At 42.5% G+C, this 25,282-nt stretch overlaps 1 protein-coding gene across 1 annotated transcript in view; it reads left to right on the top strand.

Moving 5' to 3' along the window:
- Window positions 1-25,282, top strand: part of LOC143815804 (contactin-associated protein-like 5) — a 1,144,596-nt gene that overhangs the window by 254,151 nt on the left and 865,163 nt on the right. The window contains exon 2 of the mRNA XM_077295418.1: window positions 16,275-16,373. Within this exon, the coding sequence (XP_077151533.1) occupies window positions 16,275-16,373 (99 nt within the window). The remainder of the gene's footprint in view (window positions 1-16,274; window positions 16,374-25,282) is intronic.

Consider the following 25,282-nt stretch of genomic DNA (forward strand, 5'->3'; position numbering starts at 1 on the left):
AACAAAAACTGTGAAAACATTCCTTGAAAAAAGACACATAAGGTCAATGTCATGGCCTGCAAATAGTGTGACACATTATATACACGCTCCAGTGCTGCCTGTAATACATTATATACACCCTCCAGTCCTGCCTGTAATACATTATGTATGCCCTCCAGTGCTGCCTGTGATGCATTATATACACCCTACAGTGCTGCCTGTGATGCATTATATGCACCCTCCAGTGCTGACTGTATAACATTATATACTGTACATCCTCCAGTGCTGCCTGAGATACATTATATACACTGTCCAGTACTGACTGTGATACATTATATACATGCTCCAGTGCTGCCTGTTATACATTATATACACTGTCCAGTGCTGACTGTGATACATTATATACACCGTTCAGTACTGCCTGTAATACATTATATACACCCTCCAGTGCTGCCTGTAGTACATTATATACAACCTCCAGTGCTGCCTGTGATACATTTTATGCTGCCTCCCATTCTGCCTGTAATACATTATATTCACCCTCCAGTGCTGCCTGTAATACATTATATACACCCTCCAGTGCCGCCTGTAATACATTATATACACCCTCCAGTGCTGCCTGTAATACATTATATACACCCTCCAGTACTGCCTGTAATACATTATATACACCCTCCAGTACTGCCTGTAATACATTATATACACCCTCCAGTACTGCCTGTAATACATTATATACACCCTCCAGTACTGCCTGTAATACATTATATATGCAGCGCCCCAGAGACCTGGTCGTTGCAGTACTAACGCTCCGCCACTAAGGGGAGTGATGGTACGTTTGATGGCACTAAAGGAGTTCACCTGACCAGGTATCACAGTCACACATTACACTTCACACTCTGGCCACCAGGGGGAGCAAAGGGTTCTATGTACTAGGCCACGCCTCACAATCTGGTAAAACTGGGGGCTGGATAGGAAGTTAGCCAGATAGCCGGTGGCCGGAACGGCGAGGAAGTATTGGGCTCCAAGCAGTACTTCAAACAGCGGCAGGACAGTTGATTATAGGTTGGCTGTCTCACCTAAATCACCTAAGCAGATATAGAGGGCAATTGTGGGAGAGGGGCGACGCTAGGGTCCCGGAAGAACTCCAGGCCTACCCGTCATACGGGTGCGTCCTAGCCATATCATCTGGGGGACGGAGAAGAACATCAGAACAGATACAAGTTGTGAGAAAGAACATCAGAAACAGACACAACAGTTGTGAGGACTATCCCGTGGTGCTCAGCAGGGAGGTACTACAACACACAGGCGCTAGAAGGTAGGCACTGATTTCCACCTGCAAAGGAGACTCTGGATGTGCCTTCGGACCGGCCGGTCTCAGCCATCCCTGTTAGCAATACTCTGGATTGCGGATCCTGAAGCCTTCAGTAAAGAGGTAAAGAGACTGCAACCCTGTGTCCTCGTTATTCATCGCGACCTGCACCACGCACCCTCAACACACCTTTCATTGGGCGCCCCTTAGCAGGGTCACAGACCGGGTCTAGCGTACCGAGTACCCCGCGGCCCTGCGTCTGGGGGCGCTCCATATACACCCTCCATATTACTGCCTGTAATACATTATATACACCCTCCAGTGCTGCCTGTAATACATTATATACACCCTCCAGTGCCACCTGTAATACATTATACACATCCACCAGTGCTGACTGTGATACATTATACACACCCCCCCAGTGCTGACTGTGATACATTATATACACCCTCCAGTGCTGCCTGTGATACATTTTATGCTGCCTCCCATTCTGCCTGTAATACATTATATTCACCCTCCAGTGCCTCCTGTAATACATTATATACACTCTCCAGTAAGTCTCCACAAGGCTGGCACACACTGTTGGTGGTATGTTGTCCCATTCCTCCATGCAGCTCTCCTCTAGAGCAGTGATGTTTTGGGCCTATCGCTGGGCAACATGGACTTTCAACTCCCTCCAAAGGTTTTCTATGGTGTTGAGATCTGGAGACTGGCTAGGCCACTCCAAGACCTTCATATGCTTCTTACAAAGCCACTCCTTCATTGCCCTGGTGGTGTACTTGGGATCATTACCATGCTGAAAGACCCATCCACGTTTCATCTTCAATGCCTTTGCTGATGGAAGGAGGTTTGCACTCAAAATCTCACGATACATGATCCCATTCATTCTTTCATGTAAACTGTCGGCTTCTGAATAAAATCACTGTTAAGTTTCAGTATCCTTTGCCACTATTGTCAGACTTGTTTGCTCGGATTAAGGGTGCCAAGTGGTTCACCAAGATAGATCTTCAAGGTGCGTACAATCTTGTGCGCATTAGGCAGGGAGATGAATGGAAAACTGCATTCAATACGCCCGAAGGTCATTTTGAATACTTGGTGATGCCCTTTGGGCTCTCTAATGCCCCTTCAGTGTTTCAGTCCTTTATGCATGATATCTTCCGGAAGTATCTGGATAAATTTTTGATTGTGTATCTGGATGATATTCTAGTTTTCTCGGATGATTGGGATTCTCATGTAAAGCAGGTCAGGAGGGTGTTTCAGGTTTTGCGTGATAACGCTTTGTTTGTGAAGGGCTCAAAGTGTCTCTTTGGAGTGCAGAAGGTTTCCTTTTTGGGTTTTATTTTCTCCCCTTCTGCTGTGGAGATGGACCCAGTCAAGGTCCGAGCTATTCATGATTGGACTCAGCCCACGTCTGTTAAGAGTCTTCAGAAGTTCTTGGGGTTAGCTAATTTCTACCGTCGCTTTATCGCTAATTTTTCTAGCGTTGTTAAACCTTTGACGGATATGACCAAGAAAGCTTCTGATGTGGCTAATTGGGCTCCTGCAGCCGTGGAGGCCTTCCAGGAGCTAAAGCGCCGGTTTACTTCGGCGCCTGTTTTGTGCCAGCCTGATGTCTCACTTCCCTTTCAGGTTGAAGTGGATGCTTTTGAGATCGGTGCTGGGGCTGTTTTGTCGCAGAGAGGCTCTAGTTGTTCTGTGATGAGACCATGTGCCTTTTTCTCTAGGAAGTTTTCGCCTGCTGAGCGGAACTATGATGTTGGTAATCGGGAGTTGTTGGCCATGAAGTGGGCATTTGAGGAGTGGTGTCATTGGCTCGAGGGTGCTAAGCATCGTGTGGTGGTCTTGACTGATCACAAAAATCTCATGTATCTCGAGTCTGCTAAGCGCCTGAATCCTAGACAGGCTCGTTGGTCATTGTTTTTCTCTCGTTTTGACTTTGTGGTCTCATACCTGCCTGGTTCGAAGAATGTTAAGGCTGATGCTCTCTCTAGGAGCTTTGTGCCTGACTCTCCTGGAGTCTCGGAGCCAGCTGGTATTCTTAAAGAGGGAGTAATCGTGTCAGCCATATCTCCTGATTTGCGACGTGTGTTGCAGAGATTTCAGGCTGGTAGACCTGACTCGTGTCCACCCGACAGACTGTTTGTTCCTGATAAATGGACCAGCAGAGTCATTTCCGAGGTTCATTCCTCGGGGTTGGCAGGGCATCCGGGAATTTTTGGTACCCGAGATTTGGTGGCTAGGTCCTTTTGGTGGCCTTCCTTGTCACGGGATGTGCGGTCATTTGTGCAGTCCTGTGGGACTTGTGCTCAGGCTAAGCCTTGTTGTTCTCGTGCTAGCTGGTTGCTTTTGCCCTTGCCCGTCTCGAAGAGGCCTTGGACACACATTTCCATGGATTTCATTTCTGATCTTCCGGTGTCTCAAGGAATGTCTGTCATCTGGGTGGTGTGTGATCGTTTTTCCAAGATGGTCCATTTGGTACCCTTGGCTAAGTTGCCTTCCTCTTCCGATCTGGTTCCTTTGTTTTTCCAGAATGTGGTTCGTTTGCATGGCATTCCGGAGAATATTGTGTCTGAGAGAGGATCCCAGTTTGTGTCCAGATTCTGGCGTTCTTTTTGTGCTAAGATGGGCATTGATTTGTCGTTTTCGTCTGCCTTCCATCCTCAGACTAATGGTCAAACGGAGCGAACTAATCAAACTTTGGAGGCTTATTTGAGATGTTTTGTTTCTGCGGACCAGGATGATTGGGTGACCTTCTTGCCGTTGGCTGAGTTTGCCCTTAATAATCGGGCTAGTTCCGCTACCTTGGTTTCGCCATTCTTCTGCAACTCTGGTTTTCATCCTCGTTTCTCCTCGGGTCATGTTGAGTCTTCTGACTGTCCTGGGGTGGATTCTGTGGTGGATAGGTTGCAGCGGATTTGGAATCATGTGGTGGACAACTTGAAGTTGTCACAGGAGAAGGCTCAGCGTTTTGCCAACCGCCGCCGCGGTGTGGGCCCCCGACTTCGTGTTGGGGATTTGGTTTGGTTGTCTTCTCGGTATGTCCCTCTGAAGATTTCCTCTCCTAAGTTTAAGCCTCCCTTTATTGGTCCTTATAAAATTTTGGAAATTCTTAACCTGGTTTCTTTTCGTTTGGATCTTCCGGTGTCGTTTGCCATTCACAACGTGTTCCATAGGTCTTTGTTGCGGCGGTACGTTGTGCCTGTGGTTCCTGCTGTTGAGCCTCCTGCTCCGGTGTTGGTTGAGGGCGAGTTGGAGTACATGGTGGAGAAGATCTTGGATTCTCGTCTCTCTAGATGGAGGCTCCAGTATTTGGTCAAATGGAAGGGCTATGGTCAGGAGGATAATTGCTGGGTGGCCGCCTCTGATGTTCATGCGGCCGATTTGGTTTGTGCCTTCCACGCTGCTCATCCTGGTCGCCCTGGTGGTCTTGGTGAGGGTTCGGTGACTCCTCCTTAAAGGGGGGGTACTGTTGTGAACTATACTTTTTGGCTCCCTCTTTTGGTCACTAGTGGTTTGGCACTTGGATTGTCCTTTCCAGGTTGGTCCTCACCTGCTTCGTTAGGCCTGGGGTGTTGCTATGTAAACTTCCTGGGTTCTCAGTCCAGTGCCTGGCATCGTTGTAATCAGTTCACTTCTGTTTGCTCCTGTCTTCAGGTCCTGGTTCTTTGCAAGATAAGCTAAGTCCTGCTTTCGTACTTCTGATCATTTGCATTGTTCTTATTTTTTGTCCAGCTTGTACAAAATGTGATTCCTGTTATCGCTGGAAGCTATAGGGGGCTGATATTCTCCCCCCACACCGTCAGTCGGTTTGGGGGTTCTTGGATATTCAGCGTGGATATTTTGCAGGGTTTTTTGCTGACCATATAAGTCTTCTTACTATATTCTGCTATTAGTCAGTGGGCCTCTCTTTGCTAAATCTAGTTCATTCTTACGTTTGTCTTTTCTTCTTACCTCACTGTTATTATTTGTTGGGGGCTTGTATTACTTTGGGGTCTTTTCTCTCGAGGCAAGAGAGGTCTTATTTTCCCTGATAGGGTTAGTTAGTTCTCCGGCTGGCGCGAGACATCTAGAATCAACGTAGGCACGTTCCCCAGCTGCTGTTAGTGTTTGCGCTAGGATCAGGTATATGGTCAGCTTAGTTACCACTTCCCTATGAGCTAATATTTATGTTTTGCAGACTTTGCTATAATCTTTGAGGTCCCCTGCCATTGGGATCATAACAGGTGGGGTTCCCCACGCCTGCTGGTCTGAGTGATTCTATGTCTCTGGCCATTCAGATTGATCGGCGCTTGCGCGAGCGCAGAGTTGTGCACACTATGGCATTGTCTTCCGAGCGGAGTCCTGAGCCTATGCAGTGTGATAGGATTGTGTCTAGAGCTGAACAACAAGGATTCAGGCATCAGAATAGGTTGTGTTTTTACTGCGGCGATTCTGCTCATGTTATTTCTGATTGCCCTAAGTGTACCAAGAGAATCGCTAGTTCCGTTACCATCAGTACTGTACAACCTAAATTTCTGTTATCTGTGACCCTGATCTGCTCATTATCGTCATTTTCTGTCATGGCATTTGTGGATTCAGGCGCCGCTTTAAACTAAATGGACTTAGAATTTGCCAGACATTGTGGTTTCCCCTTGTAGCCTTTGCAGAGTCCTATTCCTTTGAGGGGCATTGATGCTACACCGTTGGCTAAAAATAAACCTCAGTTTTGGACACAGCTGATCATGTGCATCGTGCCAGCCCATCAGGAAGATTGTCGTTTTCTGGTGTTGCATAATTTGCATTATGCTATTGTGCTGGGTTTCCCATGGTTACAGGTGCATAATCCGGTATTAGATTGGAAATCTATGTCTGTGATTAGTTGGGGTTGTCAGGGGGTTCATGGTGACGTTCCTTTGATGTCAATTGCCTCCTCCCCCTCTTCTGAAATTCCTGAGTTTTTGTCAGATATCCAGGATGTATTCGATGAGCCCAAGTCCAGTTCCCTTCCACCGCATAGGGACTGTGATTGTGCTATTGACTTGATTCCAGGCTGTAAGTTCCCTAAGGGCCGACTTTTCAACCTGTCTGTGCCAGAACATGCCGCCATGCGGAGCTATGTTAAGGAGTCTTTGGAGAAGGGGCATATTCGGCCATCTTCTTCACCATTGGGAGCAGGTTTTATTTTTGTTGCCAAGAAGGATGGCTCCTTGAGACCCTGTATTGATTATCACCTCTTGAATAAGATCACGGTCAAATTCCAATACCCTTTGCCTTTGCTTTCTGATTTGTTTGCTAGGATTAAGGGGGCTAGTTGGTTTACTAAGATTGACCTTCGAGGGGCATATAATCTTGTTCGTATTAAGCAGGGTGACGAATGGAAAACTGCGTTTAATACGCCCGAAGGCCGTTTTGAATATCTTGTGATGCCATTCGGGCTCTCTAATGCTCCATCTGTGTTTCAGTCCTTCATGCATGATATATTTCAGAATTATCTTGATAAATTCATGATTGTATATTTGGATGATATTTTGATTTTTTCAGATGATTGGGAGTCTCATGTGAAACAAGTCAGGATGGTGTTTCAGATCCTTCGTGATAATGCTTTGTTTGTAAAGGGGTCTAAGTGCCTCTTTGGAGTACAGAAGATTTCTTTTTTGGGCTTCATTTTTTCTCCCTCATCTATAGAAATGGATCCGGTTAAGGTTCAGGCTATTCATGATTGGATCCAGCCCACATCCGTGAAGAGCCTTCAGATATTTTTGGGCTTTGCTAATTTTTATCGCCGTTTCATTGCCAACTTCTCCAGTGTGGTTAAACCCCTGACCGATTTGACGAAGAAAGGCGCTGATGTGACGAATTGGTCCTCTGTGGCTGTTTCTGCCTTTCAGGAGCTTAAACGCCGATTTACTTGTGCCCCTGCGTTGCGTCAGCCGGATGTTTCTCTTCCATTTCAGGTTGAGGTTGACGCTTCTGAGATTGGGGCAGGGGCCGTTTTTTCGCAGAGGAATTCTGATGGTTCCTTGATGAAACCGTGTGCCTTCTTTTCTCAAAAGTTTTCGCCTGCGGAACGCAATTATGATGTCGGCAATCGTGAGTTGTTGGCTATGAAGTGGGCATTTGAGGAGTGGCGACATTGGCTTGAGGGGGCCAAGCACCGTATTGTGGTCTTGACCGATCATAAGAATCTGATTTACCTTGAGTCTGCCAAACGGTTGAATCCTAGACAGGCCCGATGGTCCCTGTTTTTCTCCCGTTTCGATTTTGTGGTCTCGTATCTTCCGGGTTCTAAGAATGTTAAGGCTGATGCCCTCTCTAGGAGCTTTTTGCCTGATTCTCCTGGGGTCCTTGAGCCGGTCGGCATTCTGAAGGAAGGGGTGATTCTTTCTGCCATCTCCCCTGATTTACGACGGGTTTTTCAGGAATTTCAGGCTGATAAACCTGACCGCTGTCCAGTGGGGAAACTGTTTGTTCCTGACAGATGGACTAGTAAAGTGATTTCTGAGGTTCATTGTTCTGTGTTGGCTGGCCATCCTGGGATTTTTGGTACCAGAGGTTTGGTTGGTAGGTCCTTTTGGTGGCCTTCTTTGTCACGGGATGTGCGTTCTTTTGTGCAGTCCTGTGGGACTTGTGCGCGGGCCAAGCCTTGCTGTTCCCGCGCTAGTGGGTTGCTTTTACCTTTGCCGGTCCCTGAGAGGCCTTGGACACATATTTCTATGGATTTTATTTCAGATCTTCCGGTTTCTCAAGAATGTCGGTTATCTGGGTGGTTTGTGACCGGTTTTCTAAGATGGTTCATTTGGTACCTTTGCCTAAGTTGCCTTCCTCTTCTGATTTGGTTCCATTGTTTTTTCAGCATGTGGTTCGTTTGCATGGCATTCCGGAGAATATTGTGTCCGATAGAGGTTCCCAGTTTGTTTCTAGGTTTTGGCGGGCCTTTTGTGCTAGGCTGGGCATTGATTTTTCTTTTTCTTCCGCATTTCATCCTCAGACAAATGGCCAAACCGAGCGAACTAATCAGACTTTGGAAACTTATTTGAGATGCTTTGTGTCTGCTGATCAGGATGATTGGGTGGCTTTCTTGCCATTGGCCGAGTTTGCCCTTAATAATCGGGCTAGTTCTGCTACCTTGGTTTCACCCTTCTTTTGTAATTCTGGTTTTCATCCTCGTTTTTCTTCAGGGCAGGTTGAGCCTTCTGATTGTCCTGGGGTGGACTCTGTGGTTGACAGGTTGCAGCAAATTTGGGCTCATGTTGTGGACAATTTGGTGTTGTCTCAGGAGGAGGCTCAGCGTTTTGCTAATCGTCATCGGTGTGTTGGTTCCCGGCTTCGGGTTGGGGATTTGGTCTGGTTGTCTTCCCGTCATGTTCCTATGAAGGTTTCTTCCCCTAAGTTCAAGCCTCAGTTTATTGGTCCATATAGGATTTCTGAGATTATCAATCCAGTGTCCTTTCGTTTGGCCCTTCCAGCCTCTTTTACCATCCATAATGTTTTTCATAGATCTTTGTTGCGAAAATATGTGGTGCCCGTTGTTCCCTCTGTTGATCCTCCTGCCCCGGTGTTGATTGATGGGGAGTTGGAGTATGTGGTTGAGAAGATTTTGGATTCTCGTTTTTCGAGGCGGACGCTTCAGTATCTTGTCAAATGGAAGGGTTATGGCCAGGAGGATAATTCTTGGGTTGTTGCCTCCGATGTTCATGCTGACAATTTGGTTCGTGCCTTTCATTTGGCTCGTCCTGATTGGCCTGGGGGCTCTGGTGAGGGTTCGGTGACCCCTCCTCAAGGGGGGGGTACTGTTCTGAATTCTGTTCTTGGGCTCCCTCCGGTGGTTATAAGTGGTAGCGCTGCTGTCTTTGGATCGCTGCATTCATCAGGTGTGTTCACTTATGGCAATTCTGACTGGGCTATTTAGTCTTGCTTGACCCTTTAGTCAGTGCCAGTTGTCCATTGTTCCTGGAGGATTCACATCCCTGCCTGGTCTCTCCTGCTTTGCTGTTCATTTCAACAAAGATAAGTTCTGGCCTTGATTTTTGCAGTCCACATGCTGTGGGCCTTATTGTTCAGTTCTTTTCCATGTTTTGTCTTGTCCAGCTTGGTCTGTATAAGGATTTGTTTAGCCAAGCTGGTATCTCTGGAGATGCAGATATACCCTCCATATCTTTAATTAGAGGTGGAGATTTTGTATTTTCTGTGGTGGATATTTTCAAGTGTTTTAATACTGACCGCATAGAACTCTGTCCTATCCTTTCTATTTAGCTAGAGTGGCCTCCTTTGCTAAATCCTGATTTCAGTCTGCGTATGTTATTTCCCTCTCCTCTCAAAGTCAATATTTGTGGGGGGCTGTCTATCCTTTGGGCATTTTCTCTGAGGCAAGATAGTTTTCCCTTTTCTATCTCTAGGGGTATTTAGTCCTCCGGCTGTGTCGAGATGTCTAGGGAGTGTTAGGTACATTCCACGGCTACTTCTAGTTGTGGTGTTAAGTTCAGGGTCTGCGGTCAGTACAGGTACCACCTTCTCCAGAGTACGTCTCATGCTGCTCCTGGGCCACCAGATCATAACAGTGTACCTAATTGATACTGCTTGTGTATTTTGGTATAATTTTTTAAAAATAAATTAATATACTATGTAACTTTTCATGTATTCTATGTATTTACTTGGGATGAATGAGCACTAAAATGCCCTGATACTCATTACTCGAACAGAGCAATTCTTAATGCTCAGATGCTTATTTCGAGTAACGAGTATAATGGGTTGTCAATGAGAAATCCGAACATATTTCTGGCAGACCCTACAAGGAGGAGGCATTTTCTGTTGTCAGGCAAAAGCATCTGTCTGTTATGACCCCCCCCCCCCGGTGGCACTAAAAACCCACTCTTGCAAGATGCTAGTGGCAGGGCAGCACAACACCTTTAATGCATAGAGGGATATCTTAAGCCAGGTGTCCAGCTTTGAGATCCAATAGTTGAAGGTCGCAGAGGAAGAAGAGATTTTTCAGTTTTTTTCTGCCAGGTATTGCTTAATCATCTATAAAAACTTTTCCCTCCTTGCCTAAGATACCCTGTCATCAGGTCCTTGATGCTGGGCGGTTGTCATGAAATCGGTCTATGTCTTTGACAGTATACCACTACCTCTGCTGTACCTGGTTTGTCTCCCTTGCCTCTCCTCCTTAGTTGGACAAGCTTACCCCCGTAGCTAGCATTGTCTGATGGGAATTTTTCCAACATATTTTCCATAATGGACTTCTGGTATATCACCATTTTAGTAGACCTCTCCGCCTCAGGAAAGAGAGATACAAGATTCTCCTTGCTGCATGGGTCTAGCAGGGTGAACAATCAGTTTGGTTTTTTTTTTTGCCAAAATGAGTACAACATGGGTCACATGAAAGGCAGCAGCACATAAAGTCGGCCATATGGGCCAAGCTCCCTTCAGTCAACACTTTCCTGTCTCCACCATGATGATGACTCTCCATCTCCTCCTCCCTCCTATCTTCTTCCTCATTTCCCTCCTCTGCCCATCCATGTAGGAGAGACGGGACAGATCCCTGTGTAAATGGCCCAAAAATTGCCCAAAGCGCAGACTTAACGTAACACATATCTAATGCCATGTTTAAAAATACTAGATAATCAAGGTCCTGATGAAGGACCAATACACATTTCTTGATAATTTCACAAATTTCAAAACCTCCTAAACCATAAATATACAGCGCCAAGAAAAAGTCCAATAAAGCCACAATTCTAAAAAAAAAGCCAACTATACAATTACATATCAGTATAAGTGACAATCACCATGAGGTGATGTCTTAGTAGGGCCATGTTACACTAGATATACTAGTAAGACACTGGGGTAAACAATAAAATAAATTAGTAGTATACAATAATAGATATGTACAGCATAGTACCCTCAGGTGTCAATACAAATGAACGGCTCAGCCCCACACCCACAGCAAGAGAGTCATATATACAGTATATATATATATATATATATATATATATATATATATATATATACATATATATATATATATATATATATATATATATGTTTGACTCAAAAACAATTACATATCAGTATAAGTAACAATCACCAGAATCACCATGATGTCCTAGTAGGGGCATGTCACACTGGATGTGCTAATAAGACACTGGGGTAGTATTTAACAATGAAATAAATTAGTAGTATACAATGATAGATATGTACAGCATAATACCTTCAAGTGTCAATGCAAATGAATGGCACAGCCCCACACCCATAACAAGAGAGTCAAATATATTACCTGAAAGGATCAAATTAATCCAAGCACCCACTCAGGTGGATGATTTTTTCTTGGCACTGTGTATTGATTTTTCATCATTATAGGTGTATCTAAACCATACATAGTTAACAATGTAGTTACAAAGCCATTAATTTCCCCCCTTTTTATGTCTATATTGCAATAATTCACATCTATTTTTACAAGGCACAGTATTTTTTTGCTCTGTCTGGGGACCTTTTTTTATAGCCCCCATTTATAAGTTTAAGGCTATGTGCACACGTTCAGGATTTTTTGCTTTTGTTTTGTTTTTTTTCAGCTGTTTTCCGAGGAAAAAACTCTAAAAAAAATGCTTACATTAAGCTTCCCATCATTTTAATGCATTCTGCAATTTTTGTGCACATCGCGGTAAAAAGCGCAGCATGTTCACTAATTTTTCATATTTTTCGTGTTTTTGCTGCTATATTATTGCATTGGGAAGCTTCGGAAAAAAACGCGAGCGGATTTCCTGCAGAAAACGTCCGGTTTTGTTCAGGAAAATTCTGCTGACATTCCTGAACGTGTGCACATAGCCTAAAGGTTAATTTCCCACCCTTGATCACAAAATCTTATTTACTAAGATGATTTGTTAAGTGTGAATTTACCCACTGGAATATTTTTTAATTACATGTGGTGGGTTGTTTAAAATAAGAGATAGTACTGATTTTACCCTTAGAAATATTTCTAGTAAGTTGCAAATCCATAAAGAATATAATAACAGGATCAATAGTTAAAGTACATTTAAGTCCAAGATCATTAGCATTAAAATAAGGAAATCACCTCCTCCACATATTAGTAGATGTTGGACAAAATGTGATTTCCATCATTATACAAATAGCCTTATTCATGAAAGTGTTAGTGACTGAGAGCTTAGCTGCCATAGATGCTCCCAAAAGCTGGACATGAAATTGTGCATAAAAAGTAAAGAAAAGTTTTAATAAAAAATAACCAGATCTAATAAGAAACTTCTGCATCTCCCCAGAGTAGTTACTATAGGCATGCAAAAAACATTTCAGAGATAACATTGCAAGATCATGTGAAATGGCTGTGTAAAGGTGATGATGACATCTGCAAAAGTCCAAGTGTGGTCTGTCCTCAACTTTGTTTTCTGCATTAAATTTAGCACATAAGTAGAATTTTGTAAATAGCCATAGACTAGTTTAATTAGGGGTTGTAGTAAACTATGCACCCAGGCACACAAACTTTTGTTTAACGATTTAATGATGGTTACGATAGGGTGGGACATTGGGGGAAAACTCTCTTTATGAATCTTAGGAAGAGGGTGATAGAGAGCCACAATCGGATATTCGGTCACAATGTATTTATTCTGCTTTTTTAGAAAGAACTCCTAAGAAAATGCCTTCATCAATTAGTTTAGATAAGTCTTCTTTAAATACCTGTTGGTTATTTCTGAATTTTAAATACATATTGTCATCAGACAGGAGGTCTAAATTCCAATATATCTGAAGCAAATAGTAGAATTACCGTTAACTCATTTTAAAGGATACGTTAATGTTTTACTTATAGCTATTGGGAAATCAACTTTACAAATTTATAGAGTGCAAATCAATTAGTCAACTCTTGTGAGAGCACACGAACATACCACATAATTAATGAAAAACACACATGCAATTAAAAGCAAAAAAAGTGGTTGGGTACCGTGCTAGCGAGTAGAAAAAAATATAGAGAGGGCTCTCAGTCTGAGAGACAAAATAGGAATCTTGTGGGTGTGATACCTTTTAATGGCTAGCAAAATATAGTGAATGATGTTACAAAGCAAGCTTTCGAGACAGCTTGCGTCTCTTCAAGGATACCAGCATGATGAAGGTGTCACACTCACAAGATTCCTATTTTGTCTCTCAGACTGAGAGCACTCTATATATACCAATTAACCCCTTCATGACCTTGGGATTTTCCATTTTCCCGTGTTCGTTTTTCACTCCCCTCCTTCCCAGAGCCATAACTTTTTTATTTTTCCGTCAATTTGGCCATGTGAGGGATTATTTTTTGCGGGACGAGTTGTACTTTTGAAAAACATCATTGGTTTTACCATGTTATGTACTAGAAAACGGGAAAAAATTCCAAGTGCGGTGAAATTGCAAAAAAAGTGCAGTCCCACACTTGTTTTTTTTTTTTGGCTTTTTTGCTAGGTTCACTAAATGCTAAAACTGACCTGCCATTATGATTCTCCAGGTCATTACGAGTTCATAGACACCTAACATGACTAGGTTATTTTTCACCTAAGTGGTGAAAAAAAATTCCAAACTTTGCAAAAAAAAATAAAAAATGCGCCATTTTCCGATACTCGTAGCGTCTCCATTTTTCGTGATCTGGGGTCAGGTGAGGGCTTATTTTTTGCGCGCCGAGCTGGCATTTTTAATGATACCATTTTGGTGCAGATACGTTCTTTTGATCGCCCGTTATTGCATTTTAATGCAATGTCGCGGTGACCAAAAAAACGTAATTCTGGCATTTCAAATTTTTTTCTCCTTACGCCATTTAGTGATCAGGTTAATGCTTTTTTTTATTGATAGATCGGGCGATTCTGAACACGGCGATACCAAATATGTGTAGGTTTGATTTTTTTTTATTGATTTATTTTGATTGGGGCGAAAGGGGGGTGATTTAAACTTTTATAATTTTTTTTTCACATTTTTTTAACTTTTTTTTTTTAGTTTTGCCATGCTTCAATAGCCTCCATGGGAGGCTAGAAACAGGCACAGCCCGATCGGCTCTGCTACATAACAGCGATCATCAGATCGCTGCTATGTAGCAGAAAATCAGGTGTGCTGTGAGCACCGACCACAGGGTGATGCTCACAGCTGCCGGAGATCAGTAGCCATAGAGGTCTCAAGGACCTCTATGGATACCATTTTAAAGCATCGCCGACCTCCGATCATGTGACGGGGTCGGCGATTACGTCATTTCCGGCCGCCCGGATGCGGTAGTTAAATGCCGCTGTCTGCGTTTGACAGCGGCATTTAACTAGTTAATAGCGGCGGGTGAATCGCGATTTCACCCGCCGCTATTGCGGGCACATGTCAGCTGTTCAAAACAGCTGACATGTCCCGCCTTTGATGCGGGCTCACCGCGGAGCCCTGCATCAAAGCAGGGGAGCTGACCTCGGACGTACTATCCCGTACGAGGTCAGTAAGGGGTTAAAAGCAGCAACACTAAAAGTATGTTCAGAAATATCATGTAAACATTAGCTTTACTGATGAGCTATAGAAAATAATATATATACAGGTGCTTATCACAAAATTAGGATATCATCAAAAAGTTAATTTATCTCAGTTCTTCAATACAAAAAGTGAAACTCAAATATTAGATAGAGTCATTACAAACAGAGTGATCTATTTCAAGTGTTTATTTCTGTTAATGTTGATGATTATGGCTTACAGTCAATGAACACCCAAAAGTCATTATCTCAGTAAATAAGAATACTTTACCAGCTTGAAAAATGATTTTAAAATCCAAAATGTTGGTCTACTGAAATGTATGTTCAGTATATGCACTCAATACTTGTTTGGGGCTCCTTTTGCATCAATTACTTCATCAAACAGCCCAGGTTACTTTGATAGCAGCCTTCAGCTCGTCTGTATTATTGGGTCTGGTGTCTCTCATCTTCCTCTTGACAATACGCCATAGATTCTCTATTTCTTCACCAACCAATGGTATAAAATTCTGTGAGCTACATGTGCTGACAACATGGTCACTACGTGAACATGAATTCATTGGGTGCGTAGTTTGTAAAATGGGGTCACAAATGGAGGGGTTCTGCTTTTCTGGCACCTCAGGGGCTCTGCCAATGTAGCACAGCACCCTCAAACTATTCTAGCAATATCTGAACTCAAATATGGCACTCTTTCCCTTTTGAGCTTTGCACTGTGCCACAAAAGTATTTTTTGACAACACATAGGGTATTGGCGTTTCCAGGAGAAATTATGTGGCAAATTGCACCATTCATTTTATCTTATCCATTTTGAAAATTAAAAACTTGTGGCCAAAGCAACATTATACTGGATAAAATGGAAATTCTCCATTTACTCAGCCTAATGTTATAAAATTCTCTGATTTGTCTGAAGGATAAAAATGCTCACCTTTATGAATGAAAAACATTTGAGGAATTGCATTTTTGTGTAATTTCACTGCATTTGGAATCTTTTCCTTGTTTTCTAGGACACTGTATGGTAAAATTAATGGTGTCATTCAAAACTACTTCTGACAGAAAAAACCCACGTCGTATATCTAGGTGCATGTAAATAGGTTAATTCCTAGCTTTCTTTTCATTTGAATCCACAACCAATGCACCATATGTAGTATTTAATTCCTTATTTGTGTTTTCTAATTACTACACCGCACCACCTCTAGCATGTTTTTCACTGTAAAATGTTCAACGCAAAAAAAAATTTTCCTTTCAAATTTTCTGTGATCTATTTTACCATTTATCTAAAATGTGTTAGTGGTATAACAAAACAATACATTTGACAATCTGGTACTGAAAGCCTACTGAAATTTGTTGGTAGATGTACCACATCTTATTTTACCTTCCTAAAAATTATTATTATTTAGTCTAAAGAGGAACATGATGATTGTAAACTGAACCAATGATATGTATTGTTAGAAATGGAATCAATGCAATGGACTCTTGCCTCAATCATGTCTGCATTTTTCCTCTTAGTGATGTAGTGACAATATGTCTGTCCTTTTCCTCCTCTGCAGTTAACTGTGACGATGCGCTAGTGTCCCTGCTACCACAGACGGCATTTGACAGCTCCTCAGAAATGCTCCTTAGTAATGCAAAGCTCCACAGTCGAGATGGTAAGATCACAGTCTAAAGTTTCTGTCACCAACCAAGACCATCCGTCTTTGATGAATAATGTATTATGGAAAATTTTGTTGCTGAAATCAGCTGCAGGAAAAAAAAAAAGATGTTTTTACTCTAGTTGGTTTGAACCTGTGACTGAAAAAATAAATTCCCAGCAGAATGGAAGAGATGAAATCTGCCAAGTGGTGGATTGTATATGCCAAGTTAAAAAGCTTCTGCTTAGCAGCGCACAAGGGAAGCCTGTTGTTCACCCACTCAACTCTATATAGGCTTCTGTCCTTAGCTCCAGGGGCCCGTGTGTTGAATCAACGGAGTAGCTGCTGGGTGGTGAAGCAAGTTGAGTTGTTTCCAGGACATGTGTCAGGAAAAGGATTTCAACAGCCAGGTGAGAATCAGAGGCAGGGACAAGAAAACCTGATTCCAAAAAGCATAGTCAGGGAATACGCAGGTTCACATCCAGAGGGTGAAAACAAGATATAAAGAAAAAGGGTAAGCAACAGTCCAACAATCCAGGGTTCAGATCCAGAAGGACATTGAGGATATCATACAGTAGATTAAATCTGTTAATGAAGCCAGTTCAGATAAGTGCACAACAGCTGTATACAGTAAGTACACTAAATATATTTGTGACATAGCTTTTTCTATTTATTTTTAATTAAAAATCATTTTGGTAGTAACTGTGTGGATTAAGCCTTCTTTGTAGGGCAAAATGTGACCTTATTGGTCTGAGATTAGTACAGGTCTAACCACAGGGGTCACAGAGCATTAACGAGACTTTCCTTCACCTGGAGAGAATTTCAGCTCATTGTCTATTTTTACATGTAGCCATGTGATTTAGGCTGAGATGACAAGGGCAACCGTATCATAAATTAAAGTACAAAGGTTAGATAATGAGTAAATTACATCAATTATCTTTTGCACATACTGAGTTACATCTGGCATTATATGGTTCTCCAGGGATGAATTTACTGTTCTAATGGTGCAGGCAATGTGTACATATTTTATATTACTTATCCTGGACTTATATTTATTTTCAGATTGTATTCTACTCCAGAGCTGCACTCACTGTTCTGCTGGTGCAGTCACCATGTACATATATTTCATTACTTATCCTCTATTGGCTTTAAGTAATGTCCTGTAATATACTCCAGAGCTGCCCCCCTCACTATTCTGCTGGTGCAGTCAATGTGTACATACATGACTTATCCTGTGCTGGTTCTAAGTTCCTTCCATCCTATTTGAAAGATAGTGCACACATTTTAAATATTCTGCAGAAGATACAATGGGAAGAACACTATATTATGGGGACTTTAGATATAACTTCCCTCTATACTGTGATTGAGCACGAAAAGGGATGTGAAGCAGTCGAATATTTTATGTCAAAAAATAGCCAGACTCCCAGGGATCAGAATCTTTTTATTCTAGACTGTATCGATTTTATACTCACTCACAATTATTTTAAATTCGGGGCGTACTACTACTCCCAGGAATGGGGTACTGCCATGGGTACCAGGTTCGCCCCTAGTTACGCCAACCTTTACGTAGGGAGGTGGGAAGAAGAAACCATCTTCAGCGGGGGCGAGCTGCGGTCGAACCTGGTCCTATGGCAGAGGTTCAGCGATGATATTATTTTTATTTGGTCTGGGGGCCCCATTTTACTAAATGATTTTATTCAACACTTAAACATAAATGATTATTTTTTTAAATTCACTTCAGTTATAAATAATAAAGAAATACATTTTTTAGACTTAAGAATTTTTATTGATAGCAACAAAATACACACTCAAATATATCATAAACCCACTTATTCTGGAAACTATATAGCCTTGGACAATTGTCATCTCCCCAGTTGGCTTCTCAATGTTCCAAAGAGCCAATTCATCAGGGCACACAGAAATTGCTCTAGACTGGACAACTATAACAAGGAAGCAAACCTTTTGGTGGAGAAATTTGTAATTAAAGGATATGACAAAAAATTCCTGTTAGAAACTAAGGAACAGGTTGGAGAACACCCGAGGGAAAGGCTCCTGATGCAGATAGATAAGAAGTCAGGAAAAATGAATGGAGAAAAATGGGGAGATTACGAGATTCCAGTTATAACGCAATATAATTCTAAAAGTGGACTGCTGAACAAGATTGTAAATAAACATTGGAACATACTCAAAGAGGATAAGGTAATTGGGGAGTCACTACCAGTGCGTCCAAAATTCGTCTACAAAAAGGCAAAAAATTTGGGGAATCTGATTGCCCCAACGATATGTAGACCTCTGGAGAAAGAGGAAAAAAAACAGCATTTCTTATCAAAACTCCCCAATGGCTTCTTCCCATGCAAAAAATGCTTATCATGTAAGAAATTAGGCACAAGAAAACAAATTTCCATCTCCAATCAGTCAACAGTAATTAATATTAAAGATTTCATCACCTGTTCCACTAAAGGAGTTATCTACAGCATTATGTGCCCTTGTAAGAAATTATACATAGGTCGCACCATTCGCCCTATGTATGTAAGGATTAGGGAACATTTGTGCAATATTAGTAAAAAAATTCTCGGAACACCCTTTATCTCAACATTTTGCCAAATATCATGGAGGTTCACTTGAGGACATTTCAGTCACTGGACTGAAAATAGTGAAAAAAGACTGGAGGGGTGGCAACTTTATTCACCAAATGTCAAGAGAAGAAATGAGGTACATATTTGAACTGAATACTCTGGCACCCCATGGTCTAAACACGGAGATAGAACTGTTTGCTTTTATCCAATGAGCAATAATTTAAAAAGAAAAAAAAAAAGCGGCACGCTATATAAAGCACACATCCTGCACACAGCACCATCCCTGATGAAGGAGTCAGTGACTCTGAAACACGTAGGATTAGTTGGTCCTGTGTGCTATTCATAGCTCCGTAGCTCCTTAGCTCCGCAGCTTTGTAGCTGGTCACGTGTACACATCACGTGACTGTGACGTCACACAAGGTCCTGCACCTTGTCGGCTTTAGCTATACACACGCGGCCGCCACTGCCTGTTCACGGCAGTCACCAAGCTCTGGGGGAGTACGCTAGTCACCGGCCGGGACAGCGTCTCCTATACCACCATTTGCTCTGCAACATATTGGATATTTTTGGAACAGAGATTCAGAGAAGGCTTCAGATACCAACCTTTAAGTGCATGAGTGAAGGACCTTTCCGCATGCCAGCACTGGATACAGTTTTCCTTTTCCTTGATATTAAGGTAAATACATCTTGTTAATCCTAGTCTTTAACGAAGAACCTTGCTTATGACATGTCCTAGCATTTTAACTATTTATGGCTTGATATAGGTGTCCGTAGCGCAAATATTACATATAGCTTTCTTTGGTTCTAAGTTACATCCTGTTATATATTCCAGAGCTGTACTCACTATTCTGCGGGTGGAGTCACTGTGTACATACATTACATTACTTATCCTGTTCTGCATCCTGTATTATACTCTGTGTTATACAGAGCTGAATTTACTGTTCTAATGGTGCAGTCAATGTGCATATATTTTATATTACTTATCCTGGACTTATATTTATTTTCAGCTTGTATTCCACTCCAGAGCTGCACTCACTATTCTGCTAGTAAAGTCTCTATGTAAAATACTTTACATTACATATTATGTAGTAATCCTAAATTATATTCTGTATTACACCCTAGTGCTGCACTCACTATTCTGCTGGTGCAGTCACTGTGTACATATATTACATTACTTATCCTGTGCTCTAGAGATGCACTCTCTATTCTGCTGGAGCAGTCTCTGTGTACATACATTACTTTACTGAACCTATACAGATCCTGAGTTGCATCCTGTATTATGCCCCAGAGCTGCACTTACTATTCTGCTGGCGCAGTCACTGTGTACATACATTACTTTACTTATCCTGCACTGGTCCTAGGCTACATCCTGTATTATACTCCAGAGCGGCACTCACTATTCTGCTGGTGCAGTCACTGTGTACATACATTACGTTACTGATCCTGAGTTACATACTGTAGCTCTTTTATTATTAAAATGAAAAATATAACAATAATAACAGAAACATAAAAAGAATATCAGCCAGAAAATAATCAGTATAATGAACACTGGTCCAGCTGCTCATTCTCTCCTCTCACACATATTATAAATACGGTAGTTACAGGATAATAATGCATAACTGCTTTCACCTTCAGGTCCCTTCACCAAACAAAATATTAACAAACAATAATAAACAATAGCAATTCACTATATACATGAACTTTTTTTATATGTACAGTGCCTTGCGAAAGTATTCGGCTCCCTGGAACTTTTCCCACATATCATGCTTCAAACATAAAGATACGAAATGTAAATTTTTGGTGAAGAATCAACAACAAGTGGAATACAATTGTGAAGTTGAACAAAATTTATTGGTTACTTTAAATTTTTGTGGAAAATCAAAAACTGAAAAGTGGGGTGTGCAATATTATTTGGCCCCTTTAACCTAATACTTTGTTGCGCCACCTTTTGCTGTGATTACAGCTGCAAGTCACTTGGAGTATGTCTCTATCAGTTTTGTACATCGGGAGACTGAAATTCTTGCCCATTCTTCCTTGGCAAACAGGCCGAGCTCAGTGAGGTTTGATGGAGATCGTTTGTGAACAGCAGTTTTCAGCTCTTCCCACAGATTCTCGATTGGATTGAGGTCTGGACTTTGACTTGGCCACTAGAACACCTGGATACATTTATTTGTGAACCATTCCATTATAGATTTTGCTTTATGTTTGGGATCATTGTCTTGTTGGAAGACAAATCTCTGTCCCAGTCTCAGGTGGTCCTGTATTTGGCTCCATTCATCTTCCCATCAATTTTAACCATCCTCCCTGTCCCTACTGAAGAAAAGCAGGCACAAACCATGATGCTGCCACCACCATGTTTGACAGTGGAGATGGTGTGTTCAGGGTGATGAGCTGTGTTGCCTTTACGCCAAACATATCGTTTGGCATTGTTGCCAAAATTTCGTTTTTGGTTTCATCTGACCAGAGCACCTTCTTCCACATGTTTGGTGTGTCTCCCAGGTGGCTTGTTGCAAACTTTATACAACATTTTTATGGATATCTTTGAGAAATGGCTTTCTTCTTACCACTCTTCCATAAAGGCCAGATTTGTGCAGTGTACGATGGATTGTTGTCCTATGGACAGACTGTCCCACCTCAGCTGTAGATCTCTGCAGTTCATCCAGAGTGATCATGGGCCTCTTGGCTGCATCTCTGATCAGTCTTCTCCTTGTTTGAGATGAAAGTTTAGGAGGACGGCCGGGTTTTGGTAGATTTGCAGTGGTATGATGCTTCTTCCATTTCAATATAATCACTTGTACAGTGCTCCTTGGGATGTTTAAAGTTTTGGAAATCATTTTGTATCCAAATCCAGCTTTAAACTTCTCCACAACAGTATCACCGACCTGATGCTCTCTGTGCTTCAAACAGGACCCTGAGACTATCACATAGCCGGTGCATTTATATGGAGACTTGATTACACACAGGTGGATTATATTTATCATCATTGGGCCTTTAGGACAACATTGGATCATTCAGAGATCCACAATGAACTTCTGGAGTGAGTTTGCTGCACTGAAAGTAAAGGGGCCGAATAATATTGCACGCCCCACTTTTCAGTTTTTGAATTTCCACAAAAATTTAAAATAACCAATACATTTTGTTCAACTTCACAATTGTGTTCCACTTATTGTTGATTCTTCACCAAAAATTTACATTTGGTATCTTTATATTTTAAGCATGAAATGTGGGAAAAGGTTGAAAAGTTCCAGAGAGCTGAATACTTTCGCAAGGCACTGTATAAATATCTAAGATAGCCACAAACTGTACAAATATATACAAGACTAAACTAACCACCCCACACTCAAGCCCACCATTCCCAACCCCTGCACTGACCTGAGAGCTGGTCCAGCGTCTCATTCCTCAGTCCATGTCCAATGTCCATAGGCCAGATCAGGCAGTGACAGTTTTCACTCAAACACCCCAGTGTCCCATAGTCCCACAAGATGACCCCACCTCCCTCCTTTTCCCACCACCCAACCTAACACCTAAACTCAAATCTATATCTCTATATACAATATATACAGAAGCAAACACTACAATAACCACAAACAAAGCCCAAGATCAGCGCCTGCAGCCCTACATCACTGTATACTGATCAAACAGAGCAAAACTCTACAGTGTCAGAAGCAGCCCACCACCAGGAAAGGAGATGACCAGACTAGGGCACACTAAAAGAAAAGTCCCTCCAGTGGAGAGCTGCCTACATGTGCCCAGTCTCCGATACTCCAGAGAGTGCACATTCACCAGGTCACCGAGTATGGTCCTAAACACATCGTCCACTGGGAGGATTTTCCGTTACGTCGATACTAAGCACCGTGCATTCCACGTGTGATACCTAACCACTGCGCTAATGAGAAATAAGGTGCAGCGGTCACATTACACATATTACATTACTTATCCTGTGCTCTAGAGATGCACTCTCTATTCTGCTGGAGCAGTCACTGTGTAGATTACAATACTGAACATGTACTGATCCTGAGTTACATCCTGTATTGTACCCCAGAGCTGCACTCACTATTCTGCTGGTATAGTCACTGTGTACATACATTACATTAATCACCCTGCACTGATCCTGAGTTACATCCTGTATTGTTCCCCAGAGCTGCACTCACTATTCTGCTGGTGCAATCACTGGGTACATAGATTACAATACTGAACCTGTACTGATCCTGAGTTACACCCTGTATTGTACCCCAGAGCTGCACTCACTATTCTGCTGGTACAGTCACTGTACAAAAAAATAGATCTACTTTATTTTCTTACAATTACAGGCCCCCATTGGCTCTGTGGGTACAATTTTAATCAATTTCTGTGGGGGTACTCTGCACCATGCTCTGTGGGTGAAATATGTGGGGGTACTTTGCTCCCTTGTCTGTGGGTGAAATTTTTAATCAGCTTCTGTGGCGGTACTATGCCCCATGTCTAGAAGTGAAATTTTTACTCAAAGCCTGTGGTGTCACTCTGCCCCTTGGTCTAGGGGTGTCACAGTTCAGGGACTCCTAAAGTAATTTAAAACTAACTGGAAAAGTTTCTTCTTGGTAAGGACCCTGGAAATGTGTGTAGTCCATAAAACTCACAGTCCTCGTTTTGTGCACCTGCACCTGCAATCTAGCAGAAAATGGTGCAACAAAAACTAAAACTAAAAATTGAATGTTCTCAGGATCCCTTAGCCTCGAGGGTATTGGTTTTAATCCCTTCAGTACTCAACCACATACAGGCCTACACAAAACCATGAGGATGTTAACGTCAACCCTCAGAAGAAGAAGCAAAAAAAATACTCTTAGCTTCCAACAATCTGACGTCATCTTGAGACCCACTTGGTCTCCAGCCATTTTCAAGACAAAAGTGGGATTATGGACCTCAACTGTTCCTTTCATCTACAATGATGGCTTCACAAAAGAACTCTGAAGACTTCAAGACGTGTTTAATCTTCTCTGGACTCCTCCCAATCCTCCATGACAACTAAAATGGTGACCCTCATCCTTTTTCTACTTTTTCATCCCTCTGCAGGGTTGTCCAAAATTAGTTTACACACACAAAGGCTACTGCTCCCAGAGCGAATATCATGGTGGTATTTTCAGGCTCAGGTCTATCCTTTAGTGGCCCGCTCTGTGTTGATAAGCCAAACTGGTTTCAATTTGGGTAGATGCAGATTCCCGCTGCCTTCAAGCACTGAGTTGTAGCCCAGGGCTACACCGCCGCCTTTTATTCGCCACCCATTGGTCGGGTGGGCCTATCTCTTCTATGGGTCTTCCCCTTTTCCCGCTCTTTTCTCCATTTCTCTATATCCTTTGCTGTGCACTGCCATTGTGCCTTCTACTATCTTCTGACATAGTGCTGCTCAGCGCTCTCTTATCTGCACCGCAAGAAGCCATGCAAATGGTCAATTTAACTCTCTCTCCGCTCACCTCACTGCAGACAGTCCCCTTTGTCAGATTCTATGCAGTCTTTTTCTCTTCAGCCCATCCTTTCAAGGGCCGTCCTTCTGACGCGTTCAGCTCCTCCACGCCACTAGTCACTCCCGGTGACATCACCTTTGGCCGCACCTCTTTCACTCATCATCTCTTACTCGGTGGTCCGTACTTCACTTTGAAATGCGCCCTCTTACGGAACCATTCTGGGAAAAACCCCAGCTTCAGCACATCTCTTCTGGGTCAAACTTACAGTGGGTTGAGCACCTTTTCTCACCTTCGGGCGCCATCCGCTCACATGATGAGCTGGATGTCTCCACCTCAGACTACAGGTCGCCTCCATCTTGGGATCCATGCTGTTGGCCGCCATCTTAGTTTGTTCAATTCAGGTGCTGTCACATTTGAAGCAATGTCCACCATTTTGGAATTTGTATGCTGTACCATTTCAGGTTGTTTATTTTCAGGCGCTTCTTCAATTGTACCACGGGTGTTCTTCACGCCACTTTTTCCATGTGAATTTTCATACTCTTTTCTGATTTGCCTACACGGCGTCAATTCTTTTGGTCTTCCGAATGAGACAACTACACCAGTTTCTACTTGCAAAGTAGTCTTTACTTATCAGCACATTCAGATACAGAGAGAAGCATGTAACATGTTTTCCTTGATGTTATTTCACTGGCAACGGCACTTTCACAGTGATGATAGACACGTACACAATTCTTACACTACAGATCACTGGAGATTGTTTAGGCCTTTAGGCTAAAGGCCCCGTCTCACATAGCGATTTACCAACGATCACGACCAGCGATACCACCTGGCCGTGATCGTTGGTAAGTCGTTGTGTGGTCGCTGGGGAGCTGTCACACAGACAGCTCTCTCCAGCGACCAACGATCAGGGGAA

Source organism: Ranitomeya variabilis, chromosome 3 (genome assembly GCF_051348905.1).
Source record: "Ranitomeya variabilis isolate aRanVar5 chromosome 3, aRanVar5.hap1, whole genome shotgun sequence".
NCBI lineage: Eukaryota > Metazoa > Chordata > Amphibia > Anura > Dendrobatidae > Ranitomeya > Ranitomeya variabilis.